Source organism: Artemia sp. Qi Xiang Cuo, chromosome 20 (genome assembly GCF_049724085.1).
Source record: "Artemia sp. Qi Xiang Cuo chromosome 20, ASM4972408v1, whole genome shotgun sequence".
NCBI classification, from domain to species: Eukaryota; Metazoa; Arthropoda; class Branchiopoda; order Anostraca; family Artemiidae; genus Artemia; species Artemia sp. Qi Xiang Cuo.
This window is the reverse complement of record NC_142813.1, coordinates 50,156,970-50,173,264: the sequence shown is the minus strand read 5'-3', so window position 1 is coordinate 50,173,264 and position 16,295 is coordinate 50,156,970. Positions and strand designations below refer to the sequence as shown.

Genomic DNA, 16,295 nt, shown 5'->3' with positions numbered 1-16,295 from the left:
ATGACTCATTCAATTGGAAATTGAAATGGCTAGTGCCCTTTTTAATAGTCGAAAGTGATTGGAAGGCAACAAACACGCCTTCCACGCCCACTATCTCCGCAAACATATCCGATCAAAATTACTTGATAGCCATTTTGTTCCACGAAGTTTAAGGTTCAGTAAATTATACCTTTGAGCAGGACACTCTCCCCATAGTGTTCAGGGCAAGGGGTATAGGTTATGCCCTGGGGGCATATAAGGTTTTCATTGAAATGGACAACTAACCCCCCTCTCACGCCCACCATTTCCCCAAACACATCCAATAAAAATTTTTAGATATCCATTTTGTTCAATGTAGTCGAAGGTTCTGGAAATTATGTCTTTTTGGATTATTACCCATTCAGAGCTTTCAGTGCAAGGGTTGTAATTTTTACCCTGGGGGCATATAAGGTTTATAGTGAAAGATGTTGCAGAAATTTCAAAAGGGGCTCATTTGATTGGAAATTGAAATTGACCTTTCGGTAATGAAATTGCCAAATCAGCATCAATAAATAGATGAAACCCAACACGAGCAGAAATTACAATGAATAACCGGGTAAAACTCAAAACGAGCAGAAATTAACATAAGTTGGGCTCAAAACCCCTATGCCTTCTCAATGCCAAAACATAATTTGCACTTTACTGAAAAAAATACAAATGAATGTGCATTGTCAGTTTAATATAGCCTACGTTTACTGATATTTAGTAATCAAAATCTTAATATTATTTGATTTATTAAAGTTATAAAAGTAAAAACATTTATATTTGTTTCAGTAAAGTGCAAATTATGTTCTGGCCTTGGGAAGGCATAGGGGTTTTGAGCCCAACGTATGTTAATTTCTGCTCGTTTTGAGTTTGACTCGGTTATTTATTGTAATTTCTGCTCGTTTCGGGTTTCATTTATTTATCGATGCTGATTTGTGGTAGTTTCACGCTTGGTAGATTATTTGATTTTATTTTTGCTCTTTGCTTGTTTAATGGAGATCTTTACTTTTCTTTGAAAAACTTATTTTGTGGAAAATGTTTTTTTAATTAATTTTGATAAACACAAAAGCTATTACAGACTCTAAGAGAGATACACTAGATAATAAAAATTTTTAAAATGAAAATTCTAAAAGCCTGACAGAAGCAAAGTTTGAATTTTTCTATAAGTAAAAGACTTATTGAAGTATTTAAGATATACATATTTTTTTTATTGGAAAGATTATTTGTTTTTTTCGCTGGCCTTTGAAGCCTTCAAACTTCAAACAACCCTTCGTCTCATTATATCATTGGCTGCTTTGCTCCTAGCTCCGTTTGAAATATAATAGGTTTCCTTAAAAGCTAGCATTATGTTTTTTATAATTACTCATTACGAGGAAATTTAAAAAAGAAAAATTACTGACTAACTTGAATATATCCAAGATTTGTAATTTTGTATTTCATTTGTTTCACTTATTTGGTTCTGTTAAGCTGCAGGCCGGTAAGTTTTGTAATTTCTGTCACATTCTTGTTTATTTGTCATTTTTTAATTAAAGATCATTGTTAATTTTGGAGTTGACCAAATATAAATATATACAATTATTGTTCATTTAATAAGACCGATTGTGATATTAACAATATTTGGCATTCTGGAGGGAAAAAAACGATCGAGATAGGTTAAAACTTGGGGAATATTATTTTAGAGCCCAAATTTTGTTGAAATTTTTGTTACGAATGACATGTCAAAATATCAAAATATTTTGATATATAAAATCAAAAAACAAAATGTGTAACATCAAAATATTTTTCATATGAATCACATTAAAAATGCTCAATCGTCCAATACCTTAATGGTTTTACTTTCTCTTGCGAATACAATTGAAGGAAATTAGATCTGTTTTTGGAAAGAAATTAAAAAGTACCATTTTTTTCACTAAGAATAGCTCGGTCCTTTACCACTAATTTCTGACATAAAACGCTTGATGAAAAGCCTTGAAGGCAACATATTCTGCTTTGATCATTATTGAAAGTGTGTCATCCAAGCCGCACAATTGTGGCCAAAAGCAGAGCCTAGTGCGTAGCACAATTAAGCTCAAGTAAAGAAACAACATATATTGTTTGATAGATAGATTGTAATGATTGGCCTTTTGCAAGACTTGTTTTTCTGTGTCGTTTATACTACCGTCTTGTGATGAATCGGGATAACGGAATACCTTTCTTTATTTAGTCGTCTATGAAGAATTAAAATTCAACAAACACACTCAAACATCGGTTGCCAAAGAATATCAGACCCTTGGAATAACTAAGTGTACAGTGAGTAGCAGATCATCCAAAGTTATGACAAAAGTGTACAAGGGTCTCGTGCGACCATTACTGGAGCTTGGGATATGTGTTGCCCCGCCCCTGAATAAGGGTGACTATCAGAAAATAGAGTATGTTCAAAGGCGCGCAACCAAAGCTGTTGACGGATGCAAGAACTCGACTATCTATCTCGCCTGAACAAACTAGGGCCCCCAACACTCGTGTACAGACAACGGAGGGGTAATATCATCAGGGCCTACAAGCTACTGCATGCCGATTCCTCTTCTCAGAAGCCTATCCAACTTGACGAATCATCCAGGACGAGAGGGCATAGTAAGAAGCTGCTCCGGAAGAGAGCTCACAGCAGACTCTGCTACCACTATTTCTCCAAAAGAGTAGTGGCCCCCTGGAACAGTCTTCCCAATGCAGCTCTCACCACTTCCTCTGTCGATGCATTCAAGATTTCCGTTGCTAACAATTGGTCCACCAAACCATCGAAAACAGAGTGAGACACCGCCGAAACAATTGCTCCCCATCATCACTGACCAGCAACCAGTGACTATACAGGATTTTTTTCCCCTTATCTCGCTGGACAAAGCGATATAAGGTAATTCATTTACAAATATTAAATACATTAGATACCTGAATTTTATGTCAAAAGCTGAAAATTATTACCCTGTGCCTATCTGTTGGTCAAGGTTCTTCTTCCAAAGTATACGACTGGGTTAAGACGTTCACCAAGAAAAGGAAGAATATCTAATCCGTTATTATATAACCAATAACTCGTAATAATTATACTTCCAATAGTCCGAGAAAAGAACGGATCATTGGACTTAATATGTCCAAGAGTTTTAGTGGTTAATTGCATCTAGTATGAGTTTAATTTTAGAAAATACTTCCTATTCTAGGACACAGGAAAATAAAGTCGGAAAAAAGTATCAGAGACTGGAATCCAGCAGACAACTGGGATGAAAATAAGGGAAAACTGTACTTTAAGAAGCATTTGCTATCTTATAAAGTAGTTTACCTAGGTGGCTACAAGGCCATACCCAGAATTATTTTTGGAGAGGGTTTTACTCAAAGATTTTTTTTTCTTGGGGGCTTTTACACGAAAAAATCTCAAAAAACGCATACAAAATTTGTTTATATCCATTTTGTTACATTTTGAAGAGTCAAAAAACATTTCGGGAGGGGTTCAAACCCCCTACCCCCCCCCCCCCCCTCTGGGTACGGCCACGGCCATGGGTGACTAAATTCCTCAGGAATTCTTCCAGAGGATTAATGATTTCCTGGCAATGGCACGATGTTTTGAAGCACATACTTCAGCTCCTTCTCCACTACAGGTCATTGACCTTTGATGAACTTGTGTAACCTTTGGGAAGTGAAACCTTGTAAAAGAGATATTACAATGGATTTTACATTGGATAATTCAGGTTTAAATTAAACTACTCTGAGAATAAAAAAGAATACCGTGATTTAGATTGAAGCCCTTGAATGCACTATGAGTCTAGAAAACTTTTCTCTGGCTCAACTAGGCTCATTTGAGTAATTAGCAACATACCACTAACTCCTTTGATTCAAAGTGGTGCAAATAAATCAGACGACACTCCACTTGAATATTCTTGTGCCACCCTTTCTTTGAACAAATGATCATGAAACGCACATTTCCCACGCAGGAGCACAGCTCAGAGGGGAGGGGGCTCTCTCCTAAAGGTCCAAGGTGCCGAGACTTTGGATTTATTTTATGTTTTCAGTTTAATTCAGTTTAATTTGTCCAGTGTGCCAACGGATGCGGACACATGCATTTGTTAGCACACTGGATCATTTTTTCAGCACATTCTTTACATCTCTCCCCACCTCTCCAAACTTAAATCCTAGCTGCGCCCTTGTTCACATCAACTATGAAATTCACGCAAAATACCTACTTTTAGACGTCATGACGGTGCATTCCTATTATCAGCCATTCTTAACTATCAACATATTTATGCATAACACATGTTAAAGTAAGAATATTTTGTCCATGTTTAAGAAAGACACATGTTAATATAAGTATTTGTCCAAGAATAGGCACTATTTGAGTACTAAGGTTTTACCCAAGGCTATATATAATTCCTCAAATTGAACATTGTTCAATTCAATCATTATCTTTACAAATTATAAAAGGTGATATTAGGTTCTTTACAAAAGGACCTTAGGGTACAAAAAAAAAATTTCTTTTCATTTTAGGTCTTGGGAATGTCTTTTCATTTTGGGTCTTATATACTAACTGAAAGTAACTTCTTTCCTTTTTTGGGTTGAACTAAGTTTTGAATTTATTTCTACTCTTCTTAGATTTATTTTAGCTGTTTACTGTTCTTTGAAAGACTTCTTTTGTTAACGAAGTTTTCTTCTTAAATTAATCCATAAAATAATATTTGTTTTCCTGTAAAAGGAGAAAGCTTTGTTTCTCAGAATGACATGAATCAAATTCCAAGGCCAAGGGAGTCCATATTAAAAACAACAACTCATAAAAAACTTGATAGGAGTGTTTAAATGCATTTGGAGCTGAAAGGGGAAAATAATGATAATTGGTTGCAAATAAAAATATTCTGCAAATTTAATGGGTTTTCAGAGCCACCTGATGAGAAGTATTCTCTCACAATCTCGCTTCATCTTAGTTACTTGTCTACGTGTTTTGACTGCAAAACACGTTACAAATTCTTATAAATAGGGTTTAACCTGAAAGCTTTTCAGGTGGTATGGAAAGAGGAGTTTTGAAAAAATCAAGGTTTTTGACAATGATATCAATTTTTGAAAATGTAGGGAAAAATTCATATTCCGATCTATAAGGGTGCAATTCTTTTTTTTGCTAATTTATTCAATAAAAAATCCAATGAAAATACATTCTTCAGCAAAATTAAAAAATAATATTTTTCACAGTGAATGGAGTGGTTTTCAAGACGGAAAGTTTCAAGACAACCGGTTAAAAATCAGTCACATCATAGTCTCTGCTGAAACTTTAGTGTTGAGGGGAGAGACTCTGCGTTTCTAGTCTCTGATTGATTATGTTTTTCAGCTGGAAGACCATACATAACCAAATTCAACCTCCTTTGTGTCACTTCTATGTCTAAAAGCCTACTATTCCAATCATCGGTCCACAATTTTACTTCCTCTAGATCAGTGGTTCGCAATCGATTTTGGGCCATGACCAACCTAACTATTTTTAAAATCTTCATGCTCCCTCGTGATATTTAAATTTCGTTATTCAAAATTTTAAGTGTACCATGCATGCGATGCAAGATTTAATCTTTTCTTATTCTCTCTACTGATTCAACTGCTTTCTCATAATCTATAAAAAGAATATATTGAATTATGATAATTAATTAGCATCTCTATTATTAATTAATGTTAACCACTCTATCTACAAAGGAGATCGATATAGTTTCCTTATTATCACTATATACGAAAAATGTGGTTCAATCCCTCTGTCTATGGCTATAATGAAAGAAAGGTTGAGATGATTAGGGCACGTTCTGTAGATGAAGGATGACAGATGGCCGAAGATTGTCCTTTTTGGCCAACCGTCGAGGGATAAACGGAAAGCAGGTCGTCTGCGTCAGGGGGGCGAGGACGTCATAAAGAAATATTTAAAGGAAATGGGAACTACCTGGTAGGGTGTGAAAAGGGAGGGTTTGAACAGATTTGGATGGAAGAGTACCGTATGTAGCTGTTTGGGCCTCTGCCGGCTAGGTGATGAGGTGAGTTGTTGGTAGTAGTAGTTTCAAACCTGTTCAAAACATCTAAAATGACGTATTGTTCAGATCGGAATAAAGAGACGAGTTAGTTAATATTGTTTAGAACTCCGAAGGCACACAATGCATTATGCCATACACAAATTCGAGGAAATGTGACACAAACAACAACACCCAAAAATTTATAGGATCAAGAGTATTTTTTCAGACTTTTTAATCTTTTGTTGTTCAATGAATAGTAGCATTCACTTCCCTCTGTGTATATATTTTTATAACACCTGTCGTTGTACTCAATGAAACCCAGTGATCACAGTATCACACCCTTAGACCAGGTATGTATCAAAAGAGTGAACCTGTTTTTTTCTTTTTGTGCAGCAGAACACAGAAGAAGCTAATGACTCGGTTTGTTTGGTAGAAGAGAAAGAAAAACAATAAACAACAGTGTCTTCTAAATATATTAGCATCCAAATTAGACTCAATTTGGAGGCTTAACTGGGCGAAATTTTGAAAAACTTAAGCCGCAATGCGTGCAAAAGCCAGTGGGTGTTGCTTTCTTTCTCCATTTTTGCAAGTTGGGGTTTCGAGATGGGGAGCACACCAAACTTGAGATACAATAAAACTCGGACCAAAAGTCCCGAATTATACTGAATACGAGAAAAAAAAACGGAGTAGAATCTCAAGGAGTAAAAAAAATTGGTGTTGATGTTAATTCTAACCTTCGGTACATAAGGTCCAAAAGTAGTAGTATAACTTACAATGTCTGAGAAAGAAGCCTCGTAGCGACACATTTCATTATTAAATATTGCTAAAGCCTAATTGAAACATAGAATCACTCCACAAATCTGAAAACAAGTTGACTTCACACGAGATTTTAATCTTGTGCCTGTTTTCCATCAAAAAGCCAAGTGAATTTTTTGGAAAGAATATGGTAAAATGCGAAATTCGTTAGCTTTGCAATTTCATAGTTTCTCTCATTTGGTTCTATTTAAACTAAGAAAGTAAAATCTGTTTCTGAACTAAAATAAGTTATTTGCTTGCTGAATTTACTGTTTTTGCAATAGTTTGACCTATTTTATCTTTCATCATTTTCTGCCAGTGCGCAATAAATAAGCAAACTATGGCCTCGGTTGCACAGGTTCAAGAATATACGTTCAACCCAAGGCTTCCTAAAAATATTCATAACTTAGATTCATTAATCTAAGCTAAGGTTTTCACATGTGTTTTAGAACATGGTTATTGAAGGTAATGCCCCTCCCCCTAGTTTTGAATATGCAAAATTAGAAACAAATCAAAACCGTTGTGACTGTTTTAATAATATCCAAAATCAAGCAGTCCAAATCTTTCGTTAATGCATAACATTTTGGGGTCGTTTAGTGAAGGAAAGAAATTTTTAAGGAAAAGGACTTTTTGCAGTCCTTTAAATTTAAAATATTTTTTCGCTCCTTGGCATACTGAATCACTTGAAAAACGGAAACTGATAATTCACAATGCCAAGATGTAAATTTAAAAAGACTTAAATATTTAAGGAAATACGCTGAAAAGTAGAGCACAGGGATGGAATGACCAATGGAATGACAAATTATGGCTCATGACGTGAGATATATTTTAAAAGTGAATAATCTTATTGCATGTATAAACACAAAATAAGATCTGTAAAGGAGAAGATTTGGATTGCTTTGAGTCACTTTCAAATAAATTATCAAGCTATGCTGCAAGAAATCAAGAGAACTGCTGCAAGGAAAAGAAAAAGGTATTTAAAAAATCCCTATGGAATTCCTGCAGGGCCCAGAACACCACCTAGGCACCATAGGCGGGGCCCAGTGGTCGTCTAGTGGTCATTCTCGATCTGCGTATTTGCTCACCCTTTATAGCATAAAGTACAAAATGTAGATCCTTTTTGAATGAAATATCAGAATCTACAATGGTAAGGTTGATTTGTTAAGTTTTGACGAATTAAAAACTTGTCGCAAATTTACTTCAAATTTAGCATTAAGGGACTCATCACAATTGCCAAAAATTTGGTCGTAATTGCTAACCCAACCACTCTTGGAAACTAGTTGGTCATGTTTCATAAGGGTTGGAGTGGATTTTATTGAATTTTATTGAATTACTTATTGTTAAAATTTAATTGTTGGAATTCGATTGAATAGTGTTGATTATTAATTTTCACAGTTGAAATTGGCAACAATGACAAAAGTAAAGTTTTTGGAAAACGTGAAATTAAAAAAACAATTCTTACTTCATAATGTGCAGAATAATCATAGCTAACACGCTTTTCATGCAGACTCGCTATACTTTAACACCGCCCCTAATGTGCAAATACATATCCTAATTTGTTTCTAAATTATTATATTTTCATCGTACCTAGGTATATTTCCGTCATTCCAAGCGTGGGGCATACACCACACCGGTGGGGCGTGGGGATATTTTCGTGGGTTATTGGCAGGACGTGCACTCTTTGGCTGACTATAAGTCAGCTGACTTAGGACAAAAAGTCAAACTTTGGGTGGTCCCCCCCCCTTCAAAAATCGTGAAAATTTTCTCAGGCTCGTAGCGTTTGATGGGCAAAATTACCCTTATTGAATTTTATTTATTTTTTTCATCAGGATAAAAAAAAGTCTTTTTTCTTATCTATTGTAATAAAAATTCAATTTTGTAGAGTTTCGGTTGCTATTCCGCTGAGTCTCTCTTTACTTACAGTTTGTTATTATGAACTGTTCGGTAAATTAATCTGTACTTTAAATACTTTATCCGTACCTTAAATATTTACCTGTACTTTGTAGCATTAAATACTTCTTGTCTGGGTATATGCCTTTTTCCATAGTATTCGGCCTAATTTCCGGCTGCTTGTTTTTCAGCTTGATGAAATTCTTGTTTCATTTTAGTTACATAATTATCAACAACAGTACCTACAACTATTACGCGCAAGGGTGATATGAATAAAGAAGGTCCAGGGTCCCTTTTGGAACTGGACTTAGGGTTGCCCCTGCCATGGATTCATCCATATTAACATAGATTGTATAACCCATCCCATGGACATTGGAATTGCCAGGGATAGCCGTGGTTTTCTTAAAAAAACATGGATTTCTCATGAAGTCACGGGTTTCGTTTAGGAATCTCGAGTCATCATTTTGCTTACAGGATAAACTGTTGTCACTCTATAACGGCAAAAACTATTAGTTTGTGACCCAAAATGGGTTCACATGGCATTGCCAGCACACTGAAGAAGCACAGCATGTAATTTCTTTCTACCATGCCCAAAGTTTTGTTTTCAGACCACCCTCATCCAACACAGAGTTCCACATGGGTTGTCCAGATTATCATTTTGACCACCGTGTTTAGCATGGGTGAATGTCTTTTCAGAACTCGTGTTCAACCATTTTATTCTGTCGCATTACAATTTGAGGAACACGTATTTAAAACGCTTGGAATCTGTAAGATAAAAACGCTTTAAAGTTTTGCTGAGTTGAGCACGGAGGAGCTGAAAATGATTTTTTTTTCGAACCTGCTCAAAACCCGGTACCTAAAAACACAAATTTAAGTGAAAACAGCGATTAGACCGTCCTGAAGAACTGCAATAAAAACACGCAGCTGTTTTAACTTTTGCTTACTATGGGCTGTTTTGAGCCATTTTAGTACTTTGAGGCCTTAAAATGTAATTTTCATCAGAATTTATTATGAAATTACGAAAAAGTATAAAAAGGCATAAATTTATATATCTACTTTCATTATAACTAAATTATGTTGAAGACTGCATATTTACCGAATCTTCCTTGGGAGGAATTTTCGGTGCAGGATATTTTCTTTGAAGGAGAGAGAAGTTTCTGGGTCAGGAATTTTGTGAGTGTACGGAGGGGGGAGGTACCTTTTCCGTTACGGAATTCTTTAGGGGGAATAAATCAGATCCCGGTTCTCAGATTTTGGACTGTTTCGGTGTTTTTGCAACACTTTTTCTGACATTTCCAAAAACTATATGCAAACCTTCTAAAGTAAAGAAAAGATTAATGACCGGCTAAGGATGAATCCCCTTGGAATTAGTTTTAGGGGCTTCAGCAATGAAAAAAGAAAATTTTACTGGTTCTAGTGACTCTGACCATGTCTTTTGTTCTCTCTAAGAAGAATCAAAATTTTCTTATGCAGTCCTAGCCTATGTTTGCATTAAGGTCTGCACTATGGCTGAGCTTACTTAAACCTTGAAAAAAAACTCGCTGAAGCTGTATCTTCGAATACAGCATATACACAAAAACATATCACTATGCGTATAGTCTAATGCCAGTTGAATGTCATTTTGGTTCTTTGGTCACCCTGAAGTATATATTCTAATATAGTTCCTTAGTCAAATTTCATGGCTAAACCCAGTGGTACAGTGATTACAAGAAGCCTCCTGAGTCCTTGTAGAAAGAGAGAATTGAAATGGAGGAACCATCCATTTCAATTCAAATATCATGGCTATGAAATCTTGAGTAAGAAAGAAGCAGGATGTTAAATTTTCTGATTAACTTACTAATGGGATAGCCAAGAAAGAAAGAAACATTCCTTTAGAATTATGAATCAGTATATAGGCTAACATTCATTTGTATTGGAAATGAACTTTATTCCATCTGGTGTGGAAATATATAGCCTAATTTCAGTTGTATATATACTCTAAATTTTCTGTAAGCCACTCTTCTTCAAATTGTTTCAACAGTTTTACACAGTAATAGAAAATTTGGTAGATTTTTCATAGACTAGTTCATATTATTGACTGACAAACAAAGTGAAAATGCAACTCAATTGCTTTTTATGCTCTTTACAGGTATAATAGTTGCTTCTATCAGAAATTCAAATTTAGCCCCCCCCCTCCCCCTAATGGGCAAGTGTATACCATGAATTGTAACCACACAAAGAAGTTCTCAACACTAGTTAAGTTATTGAAAGGGGACTGCACCCTTTGACTATTGGAAAAAATTAGTTTATAAGCTTAAATAGAATGGTACTATCCAATCTCCTTATAATTAAAAACATTTTAGTTATCTAGTTGAAAAATTTGGCCCATCTGTATAGGAAAAATCTAAATTTGCAAACTAGTTGACTAATAACTTCTCCCAAGCAAAACTTTCATTTCCCAACTAGTTGGCTAATAACTTCTCCCCAGCAACACTTGAATTTGCCAACTAGTTGACAATAAATGTTGCCCCAGCAAAACTTTCATTTTCCAACTAGTTGACTAATGACTTTTCCCCAGCAAAACTTAATTTTGCCAATGAGTTGACTAATAACTTCTCCTCAGCACAACTTATTTTTGCCAACTAGCTGGAAAGAAACATTCCCCAGAAAACAATTCATTTTCCAACTAGTTGACTTATAATAGTTAGAATTTGTTCTGAATAGCATAAAATATGTTAATAATATAGTTTTTTTTTCAAATTTAATTACCACTATTGTTACTATTGTGTTACAACTTCTGACTCTCTCCCTCTTAATGGGAGATATAATTTGATTTATATATTGGGCTTTGAAGCCAGGAATTTTTTATTTATTCCCAGGATCATTAGTCTTATAATACCTCGTCCCAAAAGTGAGATTGAATTTGTTAAAGCTTGGAGGGTTATTCCTCCTGTCTGTTAAAGAAAACAGATACATATTTGAAGTTGTGTTTATTTCTATCTTGCATTTAATGGACATAAATTGTGTGTGTTCCTTCATTGATCTGTCTCTGTTTCTTTACCAGAGGAATATTTATGTCTCATTTTTAGAATTCTTAATTAATCTTTTGGTAAAATTCCACTTTAGCTGCTTTTGACTATTTTGGAAAGGGGTTATGTTATGAAAATGGAACTTTCAGTGATGGGTCTATGGGCTAAAGTATATCCCGGGAAGGTATTTTGAAGTACCTACCTCCACTCCTTCTCTTCTCCCTCTGGAGGGTCCTGACCTTTGATGACCTTTAAAAATCTATGTGTTATAAAAGTGAAATGTTGCAAAATAGATCATCTGCTTAAGAGTGCCTTGAAACGAAACAGCAACTACCTTTAATCAATAAATGGCAATGTTGCCACGTTGTAACAACATAGTATTGACTCAGTATTTCAAGCAAATGATACATTTCGAAAAGAGCCTGAAAAATCCATTTACTACTTTACTCGCATTTTCAGCATATGGCTATGTTTCCATTTTGCATAGCATAATGTTGACACAGGTTTCAGAGGAAAGATATGTATTTTCAAAAGAAGCAACAAAAACCCATTTAAAGCATATGGCAATGTTGACATGTTGCAAAAAATGATATTAAATCAGTATTTGAAAAAAAAACTCTCAAACAAATATTAAAATTCAACTAATAGTTTACTCATATTTTCAACAAACATCAATGTTGCCATGTTACAAAAAAAATAATGTTGGCTCAATATTGCATTAAAAAGATATGTTTTCAAAAGAGCAGACAAAAATCCTTTACCTCCTTACTCACAGTATCAGTATATGGCAATTTCGCCATGTTGCAACAACACTATGTTGACTCAGATTTAAACTAAGATGTATGTTATTCTAAAAGAAACAACAAAATCTGTTTAACAACTTACATTTTGAGCATATAGTAAAGTTGCTAAGTTGCAACAACATAATGCTGACTAAGATTTAAGAAACAAATATTTTTCCACGAGAAGTAACAAACCCATTTACTAGCTTCAATTTCAGCACATGGAAATGTTGCAATTTTGCATCAAAATAATGTTGATTCAGTATTTTAGAAAAAAAAATGATTTCCAAAGAAACAAATAGGTTAATTTCACATGGCAATATTTTCATGTTTCAAAAACATAAGGTTGACTACTTATTTTAGAAAAAAGACATACTTCAAAAAGAACAGACACAAATCTATTACACACCACGCTCACTCTTTCAGCACGTGACAATGTTGCCATGTTGAAACAACATAATGTTGATTTAAAAAAAAGATATGCATTTTCCAAAAAAAAAATATATTCACCAGATAACATTTTCAGAACATGGCAATGTTGACACGTTGCAAAACATAATGTTGAGTCGACATTTTCGAAATAAGATACTTTTCCAAAGAAACACCAAAAATCCTTTTACTAACTTGCTTATATTTTCAACAAATGGAAATGGTATTATGTTGCAAAACATGTTGATGCAGATTTTTTGACAAAACATATACTTTCAAAAGAACTAACAAAAATCCTATTTACCAACACACATTTGAGAATATGGTAATGTTGCCATGTTGCAAATACATAACTTTTACCCTGTATTCTTAAAAAAAAAATTCTAAAAGAACCTTCACAAAACCGTTTGGCAACTTACTCATATTTTCAGCAAACGGCATGTAGCAATGAATTATCATTGACTCAGTATTTTAGACAAAAAATATATTTCCAAAATGACCTACAAAAAATCAATTCACCAGCTTACTCACATTGTCAGAAAACTTTCAAAATTAAAGCTTTATAAAGGCCTCACGCCTTTAACATTTAAGATCCACTGGTTTACACGCCTTTAACAGTTAAGCACCTCACGCCTTTAAGATCCACTGGTGTAAAACTTCGAGATCACAACGAACCTCTGATTGATCATAGATAGTAATATTTTCATCTGTCGCAAAACCCTCTGCAAAATCTACTTTAATTTTTGCCAAATCAGAAAAGATGAATTTGTTTCCAATTTTTCCTAAGAACGTGTTGTTATTGGCAGATCCTGACGAGTTCATCAGGTTTTGCTTACTCACCTGCAGAAAGTCCCTGAAAAAGAAGAAAATTGAGAATACCCAAATAGCAATTCCTCCACTTGAGGCTCATTCTTAAATGGAGTTAGCAGGCGTATATATTTCATAAATTGTTCTTGATTTCTACCAAAGTTGATCGCGAATAGTAATCCCTCACTCTTAAGTAGTTAGAACACGTTTCATAAATTTTGTCTGATTTCCACCAAAATTGGTATGCAAGGGAGTCACCAATTAAAAAAAAAAATGAGGTTATGCATGGATTACGAGCATCACAAAGAAAAATAAAGTATAAAGAAATTGCTCCTCTTAAATGGAATAATTTCATATTTCTCAATTAAGTTTGATTCCCGTCAAAGGGTTTTTGAAGTCACTAATTACAAAAGTAAAACAAAGTATAAAGCTATCGCTCCTCTCGAGACTTATTCTTAAGGCGAGTAAGCACACATTTCATAAGCTAAGCTTGATTTCCAACAAGGGGTTTCTGAGGCCGCTAATTACAAATATGAGGATAAATTTTGCATAGAATCATCTTAAAGCAAAACAAAGTACAAAGTAATTGCTGCTCTTAAGGCGCGCTCTAAGTGGAGAAATCTAAGCGTCATAAACCAGAACAAAGTAAATAGCTATCGGTTCTCTTGAGGCTAACTCTTAAGCCGAGCAAGTAAATATTTCACAAATTATGTCCAACAAGGGGTTTTTGAAACTGCGAATTACAAATATGAGGATAAACTTGCCAGAAGAACATCTTAAAGCAAAACAAAGTGCTATGAAACTGTTCCTTTTAGGGCTTACTCTAAGTGCTTCACTACCATTCATACAGTGAACATCTAGCTTGAAAACGGATAATAAAGAACTGGTTTCTTCAATTAAACGGATTAAAATACAGGTCAGTGATAATATTGGGGAATAGCCCTCAAGCAGTGCGAATATAAATAGATAGGACATCCGATATTTTGAGGCAATTACGCTGCGATTGAGGTGGAGAAAGAAAAGTAAGCAGAGGGAGGGGGGGTGGAGAATTGTTTGCAAGAGCCGTGGTACCCGTTGGGCTTGCCCTTGAAATTGCAGGGACAAGGTAGACAACTTTCACTGCTTCCCTAACTTCGCTTGCAGGGAAACCACCGGAAAAATAATTAATGAACTAAAGTAGTTACTGGTACGTTTGCTGAGTTTCCAAGATGTTTACTATTCCTTTGGACTGGGAAGGCCCTACTCTAACAAGTACAACAATTATTTTTTTACCGATGATTTCCCCCTAATTAGTTAAATATTCATTTAGTATTTGAACGAGTAAGACGTACTTTGAGTTCACTATAGCTGTTTATCATGCTCGGAGGGGATGAAGAAAATTTGCATTATTGTCCGGTGCTGAATTCTGTTCAGCAAACGTTGATAGAGGAAAGGATGATGAGACGGTCAAGAAGTTTGGTGCGGAGTTTTTTGACGTTGATAATATCGTGAAGGGTAAGAAATGGCTTGAGTCCAAGCTATATCCAGAAGCTTTATTTCAGAAGCAAACTGGATCAAAAGTGTCACTGAACCATCTAGGTTGTATTCTGGACTTTATCAAAAATGGCAATACAGACGATTTTGACATCCTAGCATTTGTTATTCTAAGCCCCAATGAAGTGCCATCGATACCAGCCACAGCTTATTCTGCTTTTTTTTCAAGATTGAATGAGCTGCCTGTCCAGTTGAAGAAAATTTCCGACCAGTTTGAGGCATAATCCAACTATTTCCCGCCACTACCATAGTCTGGCGCCAGTCCCTCGAAACCAGCCGATAGCCACTCTACTATTGTTGTCTCTAAATTGCCACCGTCTATTAGTGATCCGACAAGCCGTAAGGACTTTATCGACCAACTAAGTGGTCATGACTCAATTGCTAGTGTTCAACCGTTGGGAGATAGACTTTTTACGAATATTGAGAAATTTGTAGCCTCTGATTCCTGTGAGTCTGTGAAGTCTGTTATTTCGGGTGCTGGCAAGAAGATTCTGCAGAAGCGGTACCTTGGAGCAGTAAAAGGAATCCTGCTGTTATTTAGTGCTATTGAATTCAAAATGCACCCTGGAGTCGAGGACGCAAGTCGATTTGGGTCGTCCTAAACTATCAAGCTAGTCTTGTCGGACTTGATTGGTAAAAGTGACGCGAAAAAAAATAGTGTGAAAATCGAATACAAAATTTTTAGCGGTTATGACTTTATAAGTGTACCTCGTTGTTGCTTCAAGTGCAGATCTCCTGATCACGTTCTAAACAAATGCAACAATGAAGTGAAAAAATGTACACGGTGTGCTGGCAATCACTCTTCTTCGAAAGATGCACCCTGTACAAGCAGCCCTAATTGTGCAAACTGCGGCGGGTCACACACTTTGTATAGTCTATTTTGTTCAGTACTCAAGTCTCGTATTGCGGCCGGTGTGAAAAAATGATGTTGTAAAAGGTCTCGCTTATTTCGTGGAATATAAACGGAGCGCGTGGGAAAGAGCACATCATTGACGAACTTTCGTACAAATACGATATCGTCTGTCTTCAAGAACATCTTTTATCATCAGCTAATACCA

At 35.3% G+C, this 16,295-nt stretch overlaps 1 protein-coding gene across 1 annotated transcript in view; it reads right to left on the bottom strand.

The window, feature by feature from the left end:
* Positions 1–13,366: 13,366 nt before the first annotated feature.
* LOC148940320 (signal recognition particle receptor subunit beta-like) overlaps positions 13,367–16,295 on the bottom strand; it is a 32,633-nt gene continuing 29,704 nt past the window's right edge. Inside the window, exon 6 of the mRNA XM_089106388.1 lies at positions 13,367–13,750. Coding sequence (XP_088962514.1) covers positions 13,525–13,750 — 226 coding nt within the window. The 3' untranslated portion in view covers positions 13,367–13,524. The remainder of the gene's footprint in view (positions 13,751–16,295) is intronic.